The sequence below is a fragment of the Brugia malayi genome, assembly GCF_000002995.4.
Source record: "Brugia malayi strain FR3 genome assembly, contig: Bm_v4_Chr1_scaffold_001, whole genome shotgun sequence".
In the NCBI taxonomy this organism is placed as follows: Eukaryota; Metazoa; Nematoda; class Chromadorea; order Rhabditida; family Onchocercidae; genus Brugia; species Brugia malayi.
The window spans coordinates 4830120-4849616 of NW_025062475.1; the positions used below are offsets into that span (position 1 = coordinate 4830120).

The window sequence follows — 19497 nt, forward strand, 5'->3', positions numbered from 1 at the left end:
TCTGGCATTAATTGCAATGAATCAATCACTATTACGCTATAATACAAACAGAAATTAGTGATTGTGATAGTTAATAATATTGAGAATAATAATAATGACGATGATAAATGATAATAACAATAATTGTAACAATAATAATGATAATAATAACAAATGATAATAAAATGATAATTAGTAATAAAATAATAACAAGTAATAATAATAAATAATAACAGTAATGATAATAAATGATAATAATAGTAATAATAATAACAATTATTATTATTATTATTATAAATATATTGATGAATAGTCGCCTAAAGTATGACAATGTAAGATTGATTATTCAGATTTAAGATGCTAACATCGGAAAAGAGGACAAAATTCGATTATTAATCTTTTTATTTTTTAAAAAGAAAGAAAAACGGAAAGTAATATAAAAAGAATTATGTGATGCATAAGGAAACTATAAGAAGTTTACTTCATGAAGACAATTGTTAAAACTGAAATATTTCCAAAATTTCCATTCAACTGCTAATATTGAAATATTTTGAATTGAAATTAATTTTGCCTGTGCTATATTTACTTATGTTATATTATTTATTAATGAAATTATTCCATTACATTCGATTCATTTTATTTTGTATCGTCGTTTTGCATCAAACAAAACATTTTTTAAAATAATTAAGTAGAAATTTTATTGAAAAGAAAAAAAAATAAAAGTTTGCAAAAGATAACGCAATGTTATCAACGATTTATTCATGTTTTTTTTTTTTTCTAAAATTTCAATATCAGAATGCTTCAATGATTGTTTCTGATTTAGATAAATTTTTGCATACAATATATTTACAATTTGTGTAATTTTTTTCTTTTGAAAAGGAAAAAAAAATTCTGTTGAAAATTACTGCAAGAAAATAATTTATAATTTTTCCAAAATAATATGTTTATCAGATTGATTGATTGATGGATTCACTGTTTACGAATGCGCAATATGATAAACAATGTTGTTTAGTGACAAAATTGTTGGCGCTTGTTTCAACTTCCGGATTCCATCGAAATGATTCACATGTTTCACCATTAAAATACCAACGAATAAGCCATCCATCTTTTGATTGACAAACTGGCTGAAGACAAGCTGTCTCTGCAAAAATATCCCATTTTTCAAAAAAAAAGAAAGAAAATTTGAGCTTAATTAGAGGAAAAAAATTAAATTTTACAATGAACAATGAACAGCAATACTTTTCCATTTTTTTTTTTTTTTAAACAAAAGAAAAAATAAAAAACAAATTGCCAAAATTTTATCTTTAAATTTAGATAAGTTTTGAAAATAAAAAAAAAATCATGCAATTTTCAAACTTAAAAAAGAAAAATAAAAGAAATTTTTTATAGTATTAATTTAACCTTTTCTTGGACAACACACACCATTTCCGGCTGCAGTGCTAAGTCCAATTGACTGTATGCATTCATATCCTTCTGGACAATTATTTTCTTCTAATGTTTGACAAAATACCGGCTCGTTATTACGGTACAATATCGAACGATATCCGGTACCACTTGGTAATGGACATGTAAATGGTGGTCCAAGCATACCCGTACTAGCATCTATCAGTGATAAACATATCCAACCATTGGAATCACTTTTTCTTCTGCATTGCTGTATCTAATTTTTTTCGTTAATGTTTTTTTCGAACTTTTGTCTATTCTTATAATTTAACACAAAATATTTCCGTTATTACGGTTTCTTATCCACCTTTCCTTCTTCTTATTTTCATATGATAATTATAATATGTCTACTAACCTGATGCTATCCTGTGGACAAGCACATCGCCCATTACGACATATTGCGCCAGGCCATCGATTTTCACACTCATCATTTTTGCATTCCTTGGCAATTGCTATCTTTGCTAAAGCAAGTATTACGTATATCCTCATCTAATTTTGCTAACCCTGTAAAAATATCCTGAAAGTAACAGGAAGCGATTTTTTGGGAAAGGAAAAAACTGACATTATGTTTTATCGAGAATAAACAAATAGCAAAGTTTGTTGATAGCATTACCGGATGCTTACTTAACTAAATTCAATTAAATGGTTCATTTAATGTTATCAACAATAGATTAACATTATCATTTTAAGCGAAACATTTCCGGATTCATTTTCAATCAATCAAACTATCCGGTCATACATTTTATATGATCCAAAATTGCTTCTCTTTAAATTTATAGAAACATAAAAAGAAATTAAAGATTAAAAATAAATTCAAAATTTTGAAATTAAATTAAAAACAAATAAATTAAAATGAGAAAAAAATGAAAGAAACGTTGAAATGATTGGTTGTTCTATCGATGAATGATAGTAGTGGAAATTTGAGTGTTGTGCATACCAAACGGATAGAAAATGTATGTCAATGCAAACGTCGACAACTGGATAATTTAATTAGCCGAGGAGAGACGGGGGATCAACGGGGGAGGAGATAAAGGGAAAGAGGACAGATGACAATAGCGGGAATGTATGTGATTGGCTTCCTCTTTTTTTGATAACACTTGAAACAAACAAATCTTGTTGCTTGTTTGAAATATTAAACATCGGTTATCACTATGATAATAATAATGACAAAGATAATTAGTGATTGGCATGCAAATTTTGAGCGAGTTATTAATGAGTAATAAATAATACTGGGTATTTAAATTTTAACTGAGTTTAAATTTTATTTTAGAAATAAAAAAATGTTAAAATTAAAATATGAAATAAATGAATAAAATAGAAAAGTGAAAAAAATAAGAAACAAAAGAAAAGTAAAAACTCACTGAAATAATTTGCTTTAATATAAGCATTCATATTAAAATGCTTAATATATAAAGTTCAATATTGATTGGTCGATTTTCCGTTTCAGTTTTTTTTTTGGCTTTTTTTTTCAATGTTTTCCATCCATTACATGAATATAATAAGATGAAATATATGAAAGAGTCGCATAAAATTGCAACCTAATATGGTAATAATGTGCAATTAAAACAACTTTAAATAAATTAAAACAATTAAAATAAAAACAGGAATTACACAAATAAGAGACTGCATTTAATAATTACAAAATCAGTACTGAAATTTAAGTTAGAATTAACAAAAAATGTCAACAAATGCTGAAGATGGGAATATTGATTGAAAGGTTTTTTCGTTTTGTTTTTTCGTCGAAATTTTCCATTCAAAAAAAAAAATATTTTAGAGCAAAAAAAAAAAAAAAAAGCGCCAGTTGTTCCAATTTTAACTCTAACAAGAAACCAAAGAGCAATCTGAGATCGTAGTTGAAAATGTTTGACACTTCAGCTTATGACATGTTGCAAGTTTTGTAAAATTTTCATTTTAGCCTGAAAATAGGATCATTAAATTTTATCACTTTAATATGTTTGTTATCATTTTGTCACAAGCAAATATTGTCCTAAGATTGATTAATGAAATAATTAAAATACTTTCAACATATTATTTGCATACAATTTCAATAATTAATTTCAAATGATAATTAAGACTAAAAATAATACAAATATTATGTCCATTTTAAATTTAATTTGTAAAACGAAATTTTGAAACAATGTAAGAATATTTAAATTTTTTTCTTTTTTTTTTTGCCAAAGAACCAAATAGATTGATTAATACGTTAAAGACAATTATAAATTTAGATGAAATATTTCGTCAGTCAATCTTTTCCCTAAATATTTTTTAAATTTAGAAGAAACTTTTTAATTAATTTATAGAAGAAATATTTTGTTAACTCATTTTCTTTCTCTTTTATTAATTTGATTCTATTAATTAAACTTTAACTTACTTTATGTTTATTTTTGATGTGGCACTAAATTTACCAGTCTATAATGCATTATTATATGTTTCAAAAATTAAATTTATGATTTTTTTTTTTTTTTTTTGATAATATTTTTTACATAAGCGTTATTTGAAATTGATTCTAAAAATATTTAAGTTTGGCATGTTTTTTTTTTCTATTAATATTTGTGAAACTAATCATTTGAATTTATTGCTTTGAGAAAAAAGTTATGAATTCAAACAAAGTTATCATTTTAACTTAAAAGGGTCAAAGTCAAATAAATAAGTAGGGAAGTAAATTATCAGTACTACTTCTTCGCAAAGATTTTCACCAACTGATAATAGCATTTGTAACCAAAATTACCGTAAATTGCTCAAATATATAATATTAATTTCAATCATATCATTACGAGAAATATCGATCACTGATAAAAAATCTCTTACATAACTATCAATTATCACTTCTACACTTACATCTCATTTTATCCAATAATTTTTGAATGATTTATCACTTTTCATTATTTAACTGCAAGCTGCATGCTTTAAACACCTGCTTGATTGCTTGTTTTAAGCTTGATTTAAGCATTATTTGATTATATATTTGATGTTTAAAGCATTGTTTACTTTCATGATTTAATTGATTGTTTGCTTAATTGCATAATTCTATGTTTTAAGCTTTTTTATGTTCGTTTTTTCATTTATATATATATATATTGTAATAGTTTTGTAAATACAACAATAACAACAAAAAGAAAAGAAAAAGAATATTTTGTTTACAAAGTTTCATATGCTAAATGCTACTACTATTTACAATGTAAATAGCTAATGGTGAGAAATTTAAAAAGATAGAAGAAGCGCAAAAAATTTTTGATGGATAAGTGTGATTAACGAGCATCCATATCATCTCGAAAGTTCTTCGCTCATTTACTACTTGTGCGGTAAATTCTTCTCTGAACATTCATTTCACTCTTCTTATATTTGACATTTAGTTATTGATCATTTAAAAAAAAAAAAAATTCTTCAAAAAAAATTTGACAAAATTTTCTTTATTTCTACTCGACCACATTTCTATTTTTTTTTTTGATTAATGGTTGAATGGATCATTGAATGGATTAAATTAAATTTCAAATAATTTTTTTTTTAGGAAAAAAGGGAAAGAAAAAAATAGGAAGCTAATTTTGGGACGAGAAAGAGAGAGAGAGAGAAAGAGAGAGAGAAAGAGAGAGGTGGGAAGAAAAGAAAGGAAAAAAAGATTATTGAGATAGTTGAAAAAATTTTTTCTACTTTTTTTTTTTACTTAAATAAATTCAAAGTTTTACTTCATATCGTTACCATTAAGTGAAATATTTTTAATTTAAAATTTTCTTAATTTATTGAAATCATATTTGTCATCAAATAGTCTAATTACTTTCAACTTATGCTTAAAATATTATTTTTATTATAATACTTTTCTTAACCATTTATTTGCATCTACTAAAATACATTTACAACAAACTACTTAATTCATAAGTAAATAATTTAGTTTTTGAAATTGTTTAAATATATTTTACTTTTAAATTCAGTGCGATATTCAAATATTTTGGTTTTTGTTAGACTAAATCGCACAATTAATTGATTTATTCGATATTCCAATTTACTTTTTGATTAAAATCTAAATTTTTGCGTATTTTTTATTTTTTTATATGTTTTAATTTTTTAGTAAAAAAGATTCAAATGATAAATAAAAATGAGATTAATACAAATATTATGTCTCTTTTAAATTTAATTTATAAAATGAAATTTTGCAACAATGCGAAAGGATTTCTCATTCATTTTTTTTGTCATTTATCATTTGAAAAATTAAAGCTAAAGAATCAGTTTGAAAAAATTTTTTTTTCTCAAATCTGTATAAAGTTTCTCAAAAGCTAAACATCAGTACTGCAATTATTTACACACTTATTTTATTTTTAAATAAAATATAGTATAACAAAACAAAAAAGAGAAAAGTAAAGTTTCGTTGAAAAAATTTTTTTGAAAAAAAATTTGCCAATGTTTTTTTTCACTTTTTTCTTTTTTTTCCTTACTTTTGGTTTTACTTACAAAAATATAAAATATGAAAGTAAGACAAAGAAAAAATGAGTTAACAAAAAAAACTTTTATTTTATTTTATATTACAAATAAAAATATGACTAAAAATTATATATATATTTTTTTGTTTTTTTGATGGATTATAAAATAAAATGAATAAAAAAAATTGATTGATAAAATTTCAATTTCACTAATCAATTTTTTGTTATTACTAAAAATTATTTTTTTTTGAATTTCTTCTTTTACATTACATATTTGTGCAATTTCATTTGCATTTCATCTCATTTCTTTCTTTTCTTTTTTATTTTTCTCACCAACTCTTTTTATTTTCCACTTTTATGTATTTTTTTTTTTATTTCATTTTTTAATTTTTAATTCTAACTTTCGTTTTTTTTCATTCCTTTCTTTTTAGATTTTATTTAATTATTTTCTTTTTAGTTTTTTTCTCTTTTTCATTTTTATTTCATTTATTAAAAAAATTTATTTTAGCTAACAAGTTCATATGTTATACTTTTTGAATTTCTTTCTTTTTTCTTCAAAGCTTTTCTTTGAAAGACTAATCAAACAAACATCCCAACGAAACAATTTCAAAGTAACCAAACAGACACATACATACATATAAACATACGTACGTGCATACATACATACATACATACAAACATACTCGTAATTTCAAACAAAATAATACTTTTCTTAAACATGTACTTGTTGACTTCATCAATTGCAATACTGTTAGAAAACTTTTGCCATTTTGTTTTCATTTTATTATCATTAACGATTTTAATTGTTTGGTAAAAATTTGTCAGAACTTCCAAAAAAAAAAAAAAAAAAAAATCAAAATTTTTTAAATTTAATATTTTTTAGTAATTTAAAAAGTTCAATTATTATTGCAAACCCTTTTTTAATTTAAAAAAAGTCAAGAGAAAATTTTGAAAGAATTTTATAATATTTAATAATTTGCAAAAACTTTGTAATTAATAAAAATAATCTTTTCAAAAAGAGGGAAAATTTGTTAAAAATTTTTAAATGTATACTTTAATAATGTTAGCAATTTAAATGAATTTGAATAGTATATGTGAAACATTTATTTCATTACATCTCATAGTCTCTCCTTGCAAATTTTTTTTTTTTCGAATATAATTATTATTTAAATTTATAAAAGAATTGAACAGTTCTTTTTTTAATTTAATTTCAGATAAATTAAAATTTATGAAATATGCGATTTATTGTTGCTATTATTTACTTGTATAACAGAAGAATGCGAATTCATCTAAAATCTTCCAAAGTTTCCTATTGTAAAATTTTACTATGAAACTATACTCGTTAATAATAATTCAAATAATGGCTATATTATTGTATTGTAAAATGAGCCTAACACATTGGACAAGCTCAGGCTATCCAGATTTACGTGGTCCAACTGTATCAAAATGTGCTGTTAAAATTTCACCAGGTGAACAATACTATATTTGTGATCCTGATCATGTCCTTAATGCTTCAGAAGGTAATTTTTTCATAATTCACTTAATTAAAAACTCATCGATTACAGGATAATATCATAAATATTTTAAGCTAAACTTATTATTTTATCAAATTATTAAAGCGAAAAATTTCATTCAAAATTATAAAACATTTTAATTAAGTTAATATTAGACACATACATAATTTATAACTATTTTTATTTTTTGATTACTTTTGTTAAAATAGTTTTTTAAAAGATTCAATTTGTTCTTTTTAGCACAATTATTAAACGAACAACTTCATAATTTAACCATTGGTACACCATGTCACTGTCAACGACGATCACAATGTGCGACAGGTGATGATGTCAACAGTCCATTTCACGGATTTGTTGCATCAATTGCATTGGTCAACAATTTACAAATGACCATTCACAGTCCATCCGAACAGTTCATCTTTTCAATGATATGATATTTTCAAATAATAATCTTATTTTAACGCTGATTCTTAATCATCATTTTGTACTTTTTAAAACTTAAACTTTCAATTAACATTTTAACATTTATAATTGTTGTACTAATTAATTGGTCTTTCGAATAGATTGAAAAAAAAAAAAAAAGAAAAAAATGAGCTGTTCAAAAATTACAATTATTTCTAAATATAATGTAATTTATTGCTAAATATTATATGTAAATCCACAAATAATATCTTTCTTAAAAAAAAAAAAAAAATGCAAAAATAAAATTCAATATAGATTTTTTTTTTTTGATAGTCGTTTATTGTTATTTAACTGTAATATTGGATCAAACAAAATACATATGCATGAATAATTTTAATATTTATATTTTTTACTTGCTTTTTCATTTGTATAATTTAATAATTTTTTTTTTTCATAATATTATTTTTTATCTTGATAGTTTTAATCATTGTTCTTAATTGCATCTAACTAATTATCATATTTATTAAATTATCAAAAATAGCTGCTAGCATTTGACTGAAATAATCAAATTAGCATCTAATTTCAATCTATTCAAATAACGACGAAAAAGTAGGGAGGAATGTTTCATTAAAGAAAAAAAAAGAGTAAAACAATTAATTAATTGAATTTTTAGGCAAATTTTTTTTGATACTTTTTTTTTTAAATTGATTGAAATGAGAATAATTTAGAAAAGACAATTTTATAAAATGGAATATATAATAAATTTTGAGATATTAACGATTTAAATTTTATATCAAATGTTAAAATGGAATAAATTATTCAGGCAATTATTAGATCGAGCAGAAAGTTTTTGTCGTACACTTGAAGGACGCTGGGCACTTGGTGATTGCGGTAATTCGGTCCTTGTATTTATATGGAAACATTATAAAAAGGTATACGTTAATAAGTTTACTTTCTTTACTTTTACTAACTTCAGCTTTTTCCTGTAAGTGTACACTTCCTCTCACGTTAACTACGTGAACTTTTGTAGGTTAATTATAGGAATATACGTGATTTGCATGACAAAATTGATAATATTTTTTAAGATACGAAGTGTTAATTGATTGATTAACTGGTCGATTGGACTAGTTGATTGAATGATAAAGGAAGATAAAATTGATGTAATAATTAGTATAAATGATATAAACAATTATGAAACTAATTGATTTAGAAATTAAAATTTTAAGATAATTATTTGGCCAGCTCGACTTGCTCAACGATATGTTACGGCTAGAGAAAGGCGACGAATTTTAGACGATGTAAATAATTTAATACAAAATGATAAATGGTATGAAGCGCTTAAACGGGTCATCGGTAACTTTATTTGTTAATTATTAATTAATTAATTCCGAAAATTTTAACATAAAAATAGTTCATTTACACATTATATGACTGTTAAAATTTATTAACGTGTCATTATTTTTAAAAAAATAGAAAAAAAATTTATCGTTTTTATCAAAAAAGTAATGGCGATAAAATTGTCATAAAGTTACAGTTTCCAAACTCAATAATTAAGTCAGCTGATTGATTAATTGGTTAATTAATTAACTGACTTATCAGTTTCTAATAAATTGTTAATTACACATAATATCAATCATTCTGCAGTATTATTTTCATCACTGAAATATTATCATTTTATCATTTATCGTTTTTATCATTTTTTTCTCACTGTTTTTTCTTTTTTTCAAAGTTTCCTTTTTCTTTCCAGCAGCATTACACAATGAATTAAAAGGTGAACCAGAAGTTCGTATTGATACGGGTACATTATCATTGATTATTGCTGTTGGTGTTGCTGTTTTACTTACTATTATGATTACATGTAAGTAATGCATTGATATATTTTTTTTTAATTAAATTTTAAATTTTGCAAATTTAAAATTTTCTTCTTCAGTGGAAAGTTTTATTTATTATTGCTATTTATGATTAGTTTCAACAAATTGATTGAATTTTAACAAAAAAAAAAAAACTGAAGGAAGAAGAAAAAACAAACAGAAAAAAAAATTCTTATTTATCGAAAAGAATAGGATGAGATAGAAACAAACGAATAATATTGAAAAAATATTGATTAGTAAAGGAAATGAAACTTTCTATAAATTTTAAACCTAAACTAATTTATTAGTTTAGTTTAAATTAAACAAATATCAAAAATATTTTCTAATTAGGTTGTGTATGCGCATTCCGTTGCTGTGGCAATATGCGATCAGATCAATCGGATCGATTTGGCAAATCATTGCAACAGATTGATAGCTTACGAGCTCAAATCATACGACATGGTACACAGTTAAGACGCTCTTTTTCACGATCACCAAAATTTGGCAGTTTTCGAGAATGTTCAATGAATAGCTCATTTATTAGCGATGCTGGAAATGCAACATTTGTTTGATTCAAAAAAATTTGTATAATTTCATAAATTGATTATTGTAAAATTAAGTATTTGAAATTGATCTCATCTATTTGTAAATGCGAAATATTTCTGTGCAAAAAAAGCATTTAAATCTTTCAAAGATATAAAAATATGTTGAAATATTAATTTTTTTTTTTTTTTTTAAATTGCAATGATTTAAAATTCTTAGCATATAAATGTAATGTGAATGTATTATGTTACTATTATCTTTTTTTTGCCATTGAGTACTTCTAGAAATAGCTAAATTTAATTTACTCTGCAAATATAATTTCAAAATAAAATTTCAAACTAAATAAAATTTTGCTCAATGCAAACAACAATAACTCGTTGCCCTGCTTTGCCTTACCCAAAAAAAAAAAAAAAAAAAAAAAAAAAAAAAAAAAAAAAAAAAAAAAAAAGGAAAAAATTAACATATTTTGAAAAGACAAAAAATGAATAATTTCTATTTAAATTCTAAAATCAATTGCATTTCTTATCATTCTTTGAGTATAAATTAACATCAAAATTGCTTAATAATTTCTCTCATTCCTTGGAGAGAAATTTTTTTTTTGTTCTACCAGTCATTATTTATTTATTATAATTTGAATTTAAATTTTACGACTGGCTTATTTTTACCATTTATTATTTGAAACTCATTTATATATCCCAAAAAATCTTTCCATTATTTTAACAAAATTTTTGAAAGACTTTTACGAAATTTTTAAAAACAAAAACGTTTGCAAAATTGTCAACAGAAATGATTTGAAAAGTTTTTCGGATCGAAAAAAATTTCTGAAGATATATTGGAAAAAATTAACATTTCAAAATGATCAGTATGCATTTAACTCTAATAATTTGCTTTTTTTTTGTAGGCTTAACTAAATGCAATAAGATAAATTAGCTTTCAAAGAAAAAAAAAAATCATGCTTGTTAGGCTTTTAAAAATAAAAATTAGCTATGCCATTATTTTCAGTTTTCTTTCTTTTGCATGCAAATAAAATTTAATTTGAATATGTTTTCCAAATAAATGTGAAAAAAGAATGAAAAAAAAAAAAAAAAAATACGACGAGAAAATTTCACAGAACAAATTTTTTTATTTTCAAAATAAAAGAAATTCTTTCCAACGATTTTTGTTGATTTAAAAAAAAAAAGTTCTTTCAGGAGGAAATGTATTGGAATTTTACAATTAAACTATTTATGAAGAATACAAATTCTTTTTTTTATTTATTTGTTTGTTTTTTTCTTTCATTTTAATCAAAAAGCAAAAAGGATGAAGAAAGGAAAAACAAAGAGAAGGAGAGAGAGAAGGGGAGTGTGATAAGAAAGGAGGTAGACAGAAAATAAAAAAATAGAGATGAAAAGAAGGAAGTAAAATGAAAAAGTTTAAGAATGCTTATAATCTTTAAAATTCGGAAGATTTATCTTCCTTTCTTTCTTACTTAGTGTAATTAACTTAACAACACATCTGTTCCGGTGATTGAAGTGGCTCATTTTATCATTTTATCAATCCCATTTGTCTTATCATATCATGTCTTATCTAATCTTATTTACTTCTTACAATCTGTTAAAACAATCTCATATAGATATTTCTAAATTGTATGTAACAAATAAATATGTAAGCGAATATATTGTATGTGAAATTTGTGACATTTTGGATATTATTAGAGAGTAAAAATCAATAATTTCATTTTGTTTAATTAAATGAGTAGTTTAATTACTCATTTAGCAAATAGTTATTAGGAAATAGTTACAAAAAACGTATTACATATGAAATTTATGATTCCATATATCATTTTTTTTCTTTTTTTCAATCATCTAAAAATAAAACTCAACAATTTCATTTGTATAATTTATTAAAAATATATTTAGCATGAAATTTATAGATACCAAATCAGTATTACTTTAAAAATAATCGATACAAATATTACTAAAAATTTAATAATACTAAAAATTCTTTCGTTTTTATACAATTATATATTATAAAATTTGATATTTAAAGAAAAAATATATTAAACAGTAATGAGTAATAATATAAATAATTGCTATGTTTGTAAAAAAAATCGTTGAAAATTTTATTTCCTTTTTTTGTCTAGTCTTTTTTTTTTTTTTTTGCAAATCATTTTTTAATTTTAAATTAATAAATTTTAAATGTTTTATCCAACTTTACGAAAATGTTAATTGATCTTGCATATTTGAGTAAAAAATAAATCAGTGATGGAAATTGGATGGTATATTTAAAACAAGTTTCTCTGATGTGTGTGTGTATCTGCTAGATGACAAAGTAGTTGGTGACAATTTTACTGAATGTGTTTATATTTCTTATATCAAGCTATAGATAACCATAACAGCGTTCTTTTCTCTTTTCTTTTTTTTTTTGAAATATTCGATGAATTTAAAAAAGAGGATTTCATTATAAATCATTTTATGTTTGGATTCTCAATTTCTTCATTTTTTTTTTCTTAAATTAAATCACAATAGTAAAATCAAAATGTCAAAAATATCAAAGAATCAAACACTTTGCAAAATTGATTGATTTCTGAACTTTTTTTTCAAATTTTAAAATGAACCGCTATAAATTAACACTGCAAAAAACATTTTTTTAGATTTTAAAATTCAAAAAATATTTAATTATTTTATTATTCTGCAGTTTTTTTTTTCAATTAAAAATCAAAAAATTGTTTTTTGTGAAAATGAAACATTGTTTATTGTGTACGATATATGTACCAACAAAATATTATTAATATTCTATGCCAAATTAATGAAGCGCTAAAATTCCTTTATATGAAAATTATGAATCAGTTTAAGAACGAAGCAAATTATGTTGAAAAAATTCGTAACTAATTCTGTACTGCATAAAAAATCGAAATTGAGACATTTCTCCTTCTTTTTTTTCTAAAACTAAAAAAACTTTTAACTCTCATTTTTTACTACGAAATAATACAAAGGTTCAAATCTAAAAACTATGCAATTATTTATTAAAAATTCTTAATTTTTGGGAACAAAAAAACAAAATTTAGAAAATGTACTTCATGCAATAAATATGGAAAATTTTTGTGATCGATAAACCATTAATTTCATTTGATAAATTTTAGTATGTGTGGTAAAATTAGATGATTTCGAATTTCTTGCTAATTTAGGATAATATTTTATGATCAGCGAATATTTCCAGTCGCTTAGATTGGATGTGCATTATGCACTATCAGTAAGTGATGTTTGATCGATTAGTTAGAGTAACTAATTTTACATAATCGAAAATTATAATATCTGTTCTATGACCTTTCAACTAATTGAATATATTTAATTTTATATGGAAAAGTAAAATACAAAAAAGGAAAAACCATGACGTAAATTTCAAAATATTTGTAATTTTAGGAAGAAATGCGTATATAATGAAATTGAATTATACTATTAATTTAATCATAAAATGAATGAGGTACAATTTCACGCATATTCCACGCGATTTGATTGCGGTTCACGTCAACCTTAACATACTCGTAAAATTTTTAAGTTTCATTGATTTTGAATATATTCCAAAATTTTCTTGAAATATAACATTGTTAAATTCTTCGCAAAATCGGAAGACACTAATTATATCATTCGCAATTCATGAATAAGATGAAAATTTTAAGTCCGTTAGTTTGATTAATCTGATGTTTTACGATAAATCTATCGATAACATTTATATTTATGTAACCTTTTCTTCAACGGCATTTACTTTTATGTGAAATTTTCTTTGATAGCACATACTTTTATATGAAATTTTGAAAATTCGATAGCACTTACTTTCACGGAACTCGTGGAACTTTTTCCTAGGTTATATGTTGAGAAAATAACAATATTTACGTTCATGTTTTGTCAAATAAAAGGAAAAAAACTTCGCTAAGAATTTCAGACTTTGAGATTATGTAAGTTAATGTAAAAGATACTCTCGAATGTTGAATAACATTATATATCTACTTATTGCTATCATTTCTTGAAGTTCACATCGTATTAGTCGAAAAAAAGGGTACGTTTTTACATATGATTCCTTAATATTACAACTGAAATAATTGAAATAGCATTAAGCTTATATTAAATCAAAAACATATTGCTAACAAATCAAAAAAAAAAAAAAAACAAGAATGAAAAAAAAAGAAAAAGCACATTCAGTAGTATGAAAAATATATAACATTTCGTTTTTAACTTTATGATTCATATAATTAATAAATCTTAGCCTAAAAATACATATTTAATAGTATATAAATGAAATAATTTTTCCATTTTATTTTATTTTATAATTAGTTCCATTCAATCCACTTAATTTTTTGATGAGAACAAATCAACATACTTTTAAATTCTTTTAATAGCAGTATACAATTTCATTTTAATAAAAATTTAATAAAAACTTTAATAAAAAATTTTAAAAGTATTAAAGGTTATATAATTTATCAATACGTTTGTAAAGTTAACTTTAATAAAAATTTAAGAGATATTAAAGGGAAAGAAATTTATTCAAAAATTACAATATAACAATTTAAACATTCATTTGTTTGCTTTCTTTCTATACATTACTTTCAAATTACTTTCATTAAAGTAAGGATTATCATACGTTGTATGTATTGGCAAAAGCCATAAAAATGGATTATAGCCAAAAATAGAGCAAAAATTATGCCAAGCAGAGCCCAAATCATAGGAGATATTATCAATTTGATGGTGATAATGATGATAATGATCACTATTTGCATCACAATATTGAAATCCTACACTTTCCAGTGTTGTTTCATTACGTAATAATGAATATATTAATTGACCCAAAAATATACTAAGCGAAATACCACATATCTAATAAATTTCTTTCCAACATTTTAATTGGGAATTTAATAATAAATTCAATTATATAAGATAAATTTCATTATTTAAAGCAAAATAATATTTAAATTGAAGAATGCATCTGATACGTGTAAAATAATAACAATAAAAAAAATGTTTTTTTTTTTTTAAAGTATAGAAGAAATATCAATTAAAAAAAATTAAAAAAGCAATTTCAAAAAACAAAAAAAGAAAGAAATTTAATAATTACCAAAGCATTGAGTATACCAGAAGCAACTAAACATGTTGCAAAAAGTCCATCGATAGATGGCGGAATTTGCCGTACATATCCTGGCATTAATGCATTTAACATTTCTGAATTCCATTATTATATTAAAATAAAAAAAAAAAAGAACTTTATTAAACTTTTTAATTGTTAATAAAAAATATTACTACATAGTAAGTTTAAAAATTTTTTTTTGTTCAAATTAACATTTTTTAAAAATTAAAAAATTATAATAAAATTACTAAATTATTATAAATTTTTTTTTTACTAAAAAATTTTTCACATTTTCTAAAATTATATTTGGATAATAAAATGAGAAAAGAGAAGATAACATTTATATCTTAAATTTTTCTTTCCTTAAAAAATGTAAAAAGTTAATTAAACTTAATGAAATTTTTTTTCTTTAAAGCATAGACATAATAAAAAAAATCTTCGCAATAATAATATAATTAGTTATCAATAAAATCAGAATTATTGTTTTTCTTTCTTTTCTTTTCTCATTAAATTTACCTGTAAAACTCCAAATAACAGTTGTTGTTCGTTGAGATAATGCTGGCATAGTGATGCAAATAGCATAAACACAAAGTATTACTGACCAAAAAAGGAAGAGTAGAAAGAATTTATGATTATGCATATGAATACAATGACCAATTATTGGACAGTGATGATCCATACGAATTATACAACGATTACATCTGTGTTTAATATTAAAATTTTGTAAACTAAAAAAACTATTTGAATAATTTATTAACATATAGATAGATAGTAGTAAATTAATGTTACCTTAAATATGATGTATAGTAATTCTAATTCAATTAATTATATCGAGTAAATTATGAAGATATTAATTCAATAAGTGAGAAAAAATCATTGCTAAAATTTTAATCTATGTTATTATTAAAATATTTTTATTATCTAATCCGAAAGTTAAATAACATTGTTATCAGACATTATAAAAATGACATTATGAAATCCTCCCTTATCACTAATATCATAGAGGTATAGAACAAATATTGACAATATTCATTGGGAAAGAAAATTTTTGAAAATCAAATTGGAATTTCATCAGTACTAATCATGCCAATGATAATAAGGTCAAAATGATAATTCGCTCTGAAGTAATTTGTAGTAATGCTTTGTATGAAATGATTTTATATCATTCCGATAATAATTGAATGATTGTAAATTTCATGCTCAACATAACATAATAGTAATTTACCTCACTAGCTTCAAAAAAAAAAAAAAAAAAACGAAAATTTATCCTGAAAATGAGCTTTTACCTGCGACAGTGATGTGTCCTATTTGGTTTGATCACTTTACAATATAAGCAAAATGGTGGACATTTAATATCTCCACCTTCTGTTGACATCGTAACATAACGTACTGGTAATTGTTTTTCAGTAGCCTCAAGAATAAAAAAGAGAAAATCAAGAATTTTCAACAAAATTCTAAAATTTATGCTATTTTCTTTATTATAATAAATCGTTTCGAAAGAACTTTATCGTCAAATGATAGTAATATGAAAAAAGAAATGAGCGCTTTTGTTCGAAAAATCGAAGACTTACCTTAACAACAATTGTTTGAAACAGGTGAATGATTAACTAGCAATGATATTACGATGAAACATTTAAATGTGGAAATTTCAAACGTTAAGACAAATGAACATATGAATTTGATTACTAATCTATTCGTAAAAATACATATACTTCTTTTTTTTTGATTGTAAATTAATATTCACTAGCTAGTTAACTACTCTAAAATCAAACTTTTACCTACAACACAGTGATGTATGTTATTGAAGCATTCAAATAACAGAATTTTAAAAACAAAAAATATATTACTTTCAAATATACATACCCATCTTGCAATTTCTTTCACAAAATTACGTTTCTTAAAGATATCATCCGGTGGTACAAAATGTTTCGGAATTTCTGCCGGTGTTATAAGTGTTGTTGAAAACAGCGAACAGATAGCTAGCATCCAAATTATTTGGAAAAATATTAATTCAATAATAAGTGCAACTGTATCATAAGGGAAAATATGAGCACAAAATGATGCCGAAAATAGAATATACCATAAAAGAAATGATAAAATCCATAAAAGAAGTTGACAACGCATTGATGGATGAATAATTTCAGTGTTCAACCAGAAACTTTTTTTATTAATATTAAAAATAAATTTATACTAACACAAATTTCCATACATTGTTGATATTTTTTAACTTAAATATTGATTTATACTTTCCAGTTTTTCATTTTTGCATTTCATTGATGAATTCTTCTAAAATCAGGACCAATGTTAGCGTAAAAATTGTGGGACTTTTAATTACGCTCAGCAATGCGAAACAAGGGCTTGATTAAATGAATATAATGGGTTCCTATTTGACCATTGTCATATTCAGTAACTTCGACCAGATAGTATCATCAACTAATACCATACTTCTTAATAACTTCTTCACTTGGTTGTTAGAATGATGGTATAAAATAAAAGAACGAAACTTTCTCTGCTAATATCACAAAAATCTGATGTTCAACTTATCAAATTGCTGCATCTTTGCTAATTGAGATATGAATGTAGCTAACATCTGCACAACTGCGCAGCTCAAGATGAAACACAATTTTAATTTCATAAATGTAGTTTATACGTTGTAAAATCAATATTTCACTTTCCACCATCAATTAATTTCAATGTACTGAAGGAATGTTTTATGAAACTTTTTTCTGTAAGTCAATTAGAAGATGATACCAATTATAAATTTCGAACTTTCATTCATGATTATTTCAGCTGTAAAATTATACAACAGTTGAAAACTACAATATTAAATATGAAAACATGAAACATTTGAAATCAAAATATTTTTTAAAACAAGAAATAAAACAAAGAGAATGACCATTCAAAACCGTATCACCACAGTCTACTCCATTTAAATACATTTGTTGGAAAACATATTTATAATATAAATATAAATAAATATATGTATATATTCATTTATTTATTTATATTTATATATAAAGTGGTAAAAAATAGCAAGAAAGGCAAAATACTATAAATGATGAATTAAAGACCAGCCCGCCTTATATATATATATATATATATATATATATATATATATATGCGCTAATCAATAATGAATAAATGATTACTGGAAATGGAAATCCCCAACTCACGCAAAATCAAAAACATTTTTACTTACAGTGTACAAAATGAGACGAGACATACAGTATACAGAAACAAAACGAAAGTTGTTTGTGTATGTATATATAAACAACTTGTTTAATAACATATAATCTAACCGGATGAACAAAATAAAAAAAGAATATATTTAGGAAAAAGCTCATGATTTGGAGAAATTAAAAAGTTAAAAAAGAAAGGCATCAAAGGAAGAGATCAACTCATTCATCGGCTGCACTCTATTTGAAGGATGGAAACTAAAAATCGATCTTCAGTGCAGGCGGTAATAAGGCACTTCAAATGTGTGAGAAGAATATATGAATGCCTTCCTATCACATACCTTTTCCTCCTTCTGAAGAGATCAGACAACTGCAAAGTTGCATTAATATATCCCATCCTCATATACCTTCGAAAGAACATGGAACTACTAATACCACTAATTAAATGGACTCTTCTTATCTATAAAAATAATTTATCGTAGATCAAATAGCCTATTAGATCGATCCACAGAACCCATCACCGTAATTTACAGCCTAAATCCACAGCGAAAGTATTTCCGCACTTCATTTTAGGCGCTCATCCTAAACTTGCATAACCCACAAAGGATAATCACGATAGATAAAGTGTATTTTGGTGCAACACAACCAACTAATATACTAAATATGAGGCAAAAAATATAACACCTGGAACGAATGGACTTTACTTGTGATGGTACAAATAGTACCCAACACATCACAGACAAGGTTACCTCCGCAAGCAGATTCACATATTATCTAATTTTAAGTAGAAAAAACGCTAACCAAAGGTGAAGAAAAACCGGGAATAGTTTTCGCGTTTTCTTTCTTTCTTTTTGCATCTCTAAACTTACTATTGACTAGTTAATGTATCACGTTTTTTAACGATAACATTATGTGCACTGCTCCTCTCCTACCTTCCACTAGGAATCAAACATTATAACATGTAGCTATCACTATGACTAAAAATAATTCAAGATTGAAAATCATTTTACTCACATAGCGAAAATTAAATTTTCAAAGTTTAGAAAAATCATTTAAGCCCACGCGGATTAAATGAGATCAT

The 19497-nt window shown here is 23.7% G+C and overlaps 3 protein-coding genes across 4 annotated transcripts; 1 reads left to right on the top strand and 2 right to left on the bottom strand.

Moving 5' to 3' along the window:
• Window positions 1-926: 926 nt before the first annotated feature.
• Window positions 927-1911, bottom strand: Bma-bli-5 (Kunitz/Bovine pancreatic trypsin inhibitor domain containing protein; the record flags this gene model as incomplete). The annotated part of the gene is made up of 3 exons (XM_001892157.1): window positions 927-1120; window positions 1381-1625; window positions 1778-1911. The coding sequence occupies 3 exons, from the start codon at window positions 1909-1911 to the stop codon at window positions 927-929; spliced, it is 573 nt and encodes a 190-aa protein (XP_001892192.1).
• A 5307-nt stretch (window positions 1912-7218) lies between these two features.
• Window positions 7219-10172, top strand: Bma-molo-1 (Uncharacterized protein; the record flags this gene model as incomplete). The annotated part of the gene is made up of 6 exons (XM_001892596.2): window positions 7219-7354; window positions 7589-7760; window positions 8574-8682; window positions 8977-9103; window positions 9498-9608; window positions 9952-10172. The coding sequence occupies 6 exons, from the start codon at window positions 7219-7221 to the stop codon at window positions 10170-10172; spliced, it is 876 nt and encodes a 291-aa protein (XP_001892631.1).
• A 4521-nt stretch (window positions 10173-14693) lies between these two features.
• Bma-dhhc-5 (Uncharacterized protein) lies at window positions 14694-17364 on the bottom strand (the record flags this gene model as incomplete). Of its 2 annotated transcripts, none has more annotated exons than XM_043076573.1 (5): window positions 14694-14993; window positions 15232-15335; window positions 15757-15941; window positions 16527-16651; window positions 17104-17364. In XM_043076573.1, the coding sequence occupies 5 exons, from the start codon at window positions 17362-17364 to the stop codon at window positions 14694-14696; spliced, it is 975 nt and encodes a 324-aa protein (XP_042932507.1). The 2 variants fall into 2 exon arrangements, with proteins under 2 accessions (XP_042932507.1, XP_001892814.2); XM_001892779.2 differs by having other exon boundaries at window positions 17104-17226.
• Between the last annotated feature and the right edge of the window lie 2133 nt (window positions 17365-19497).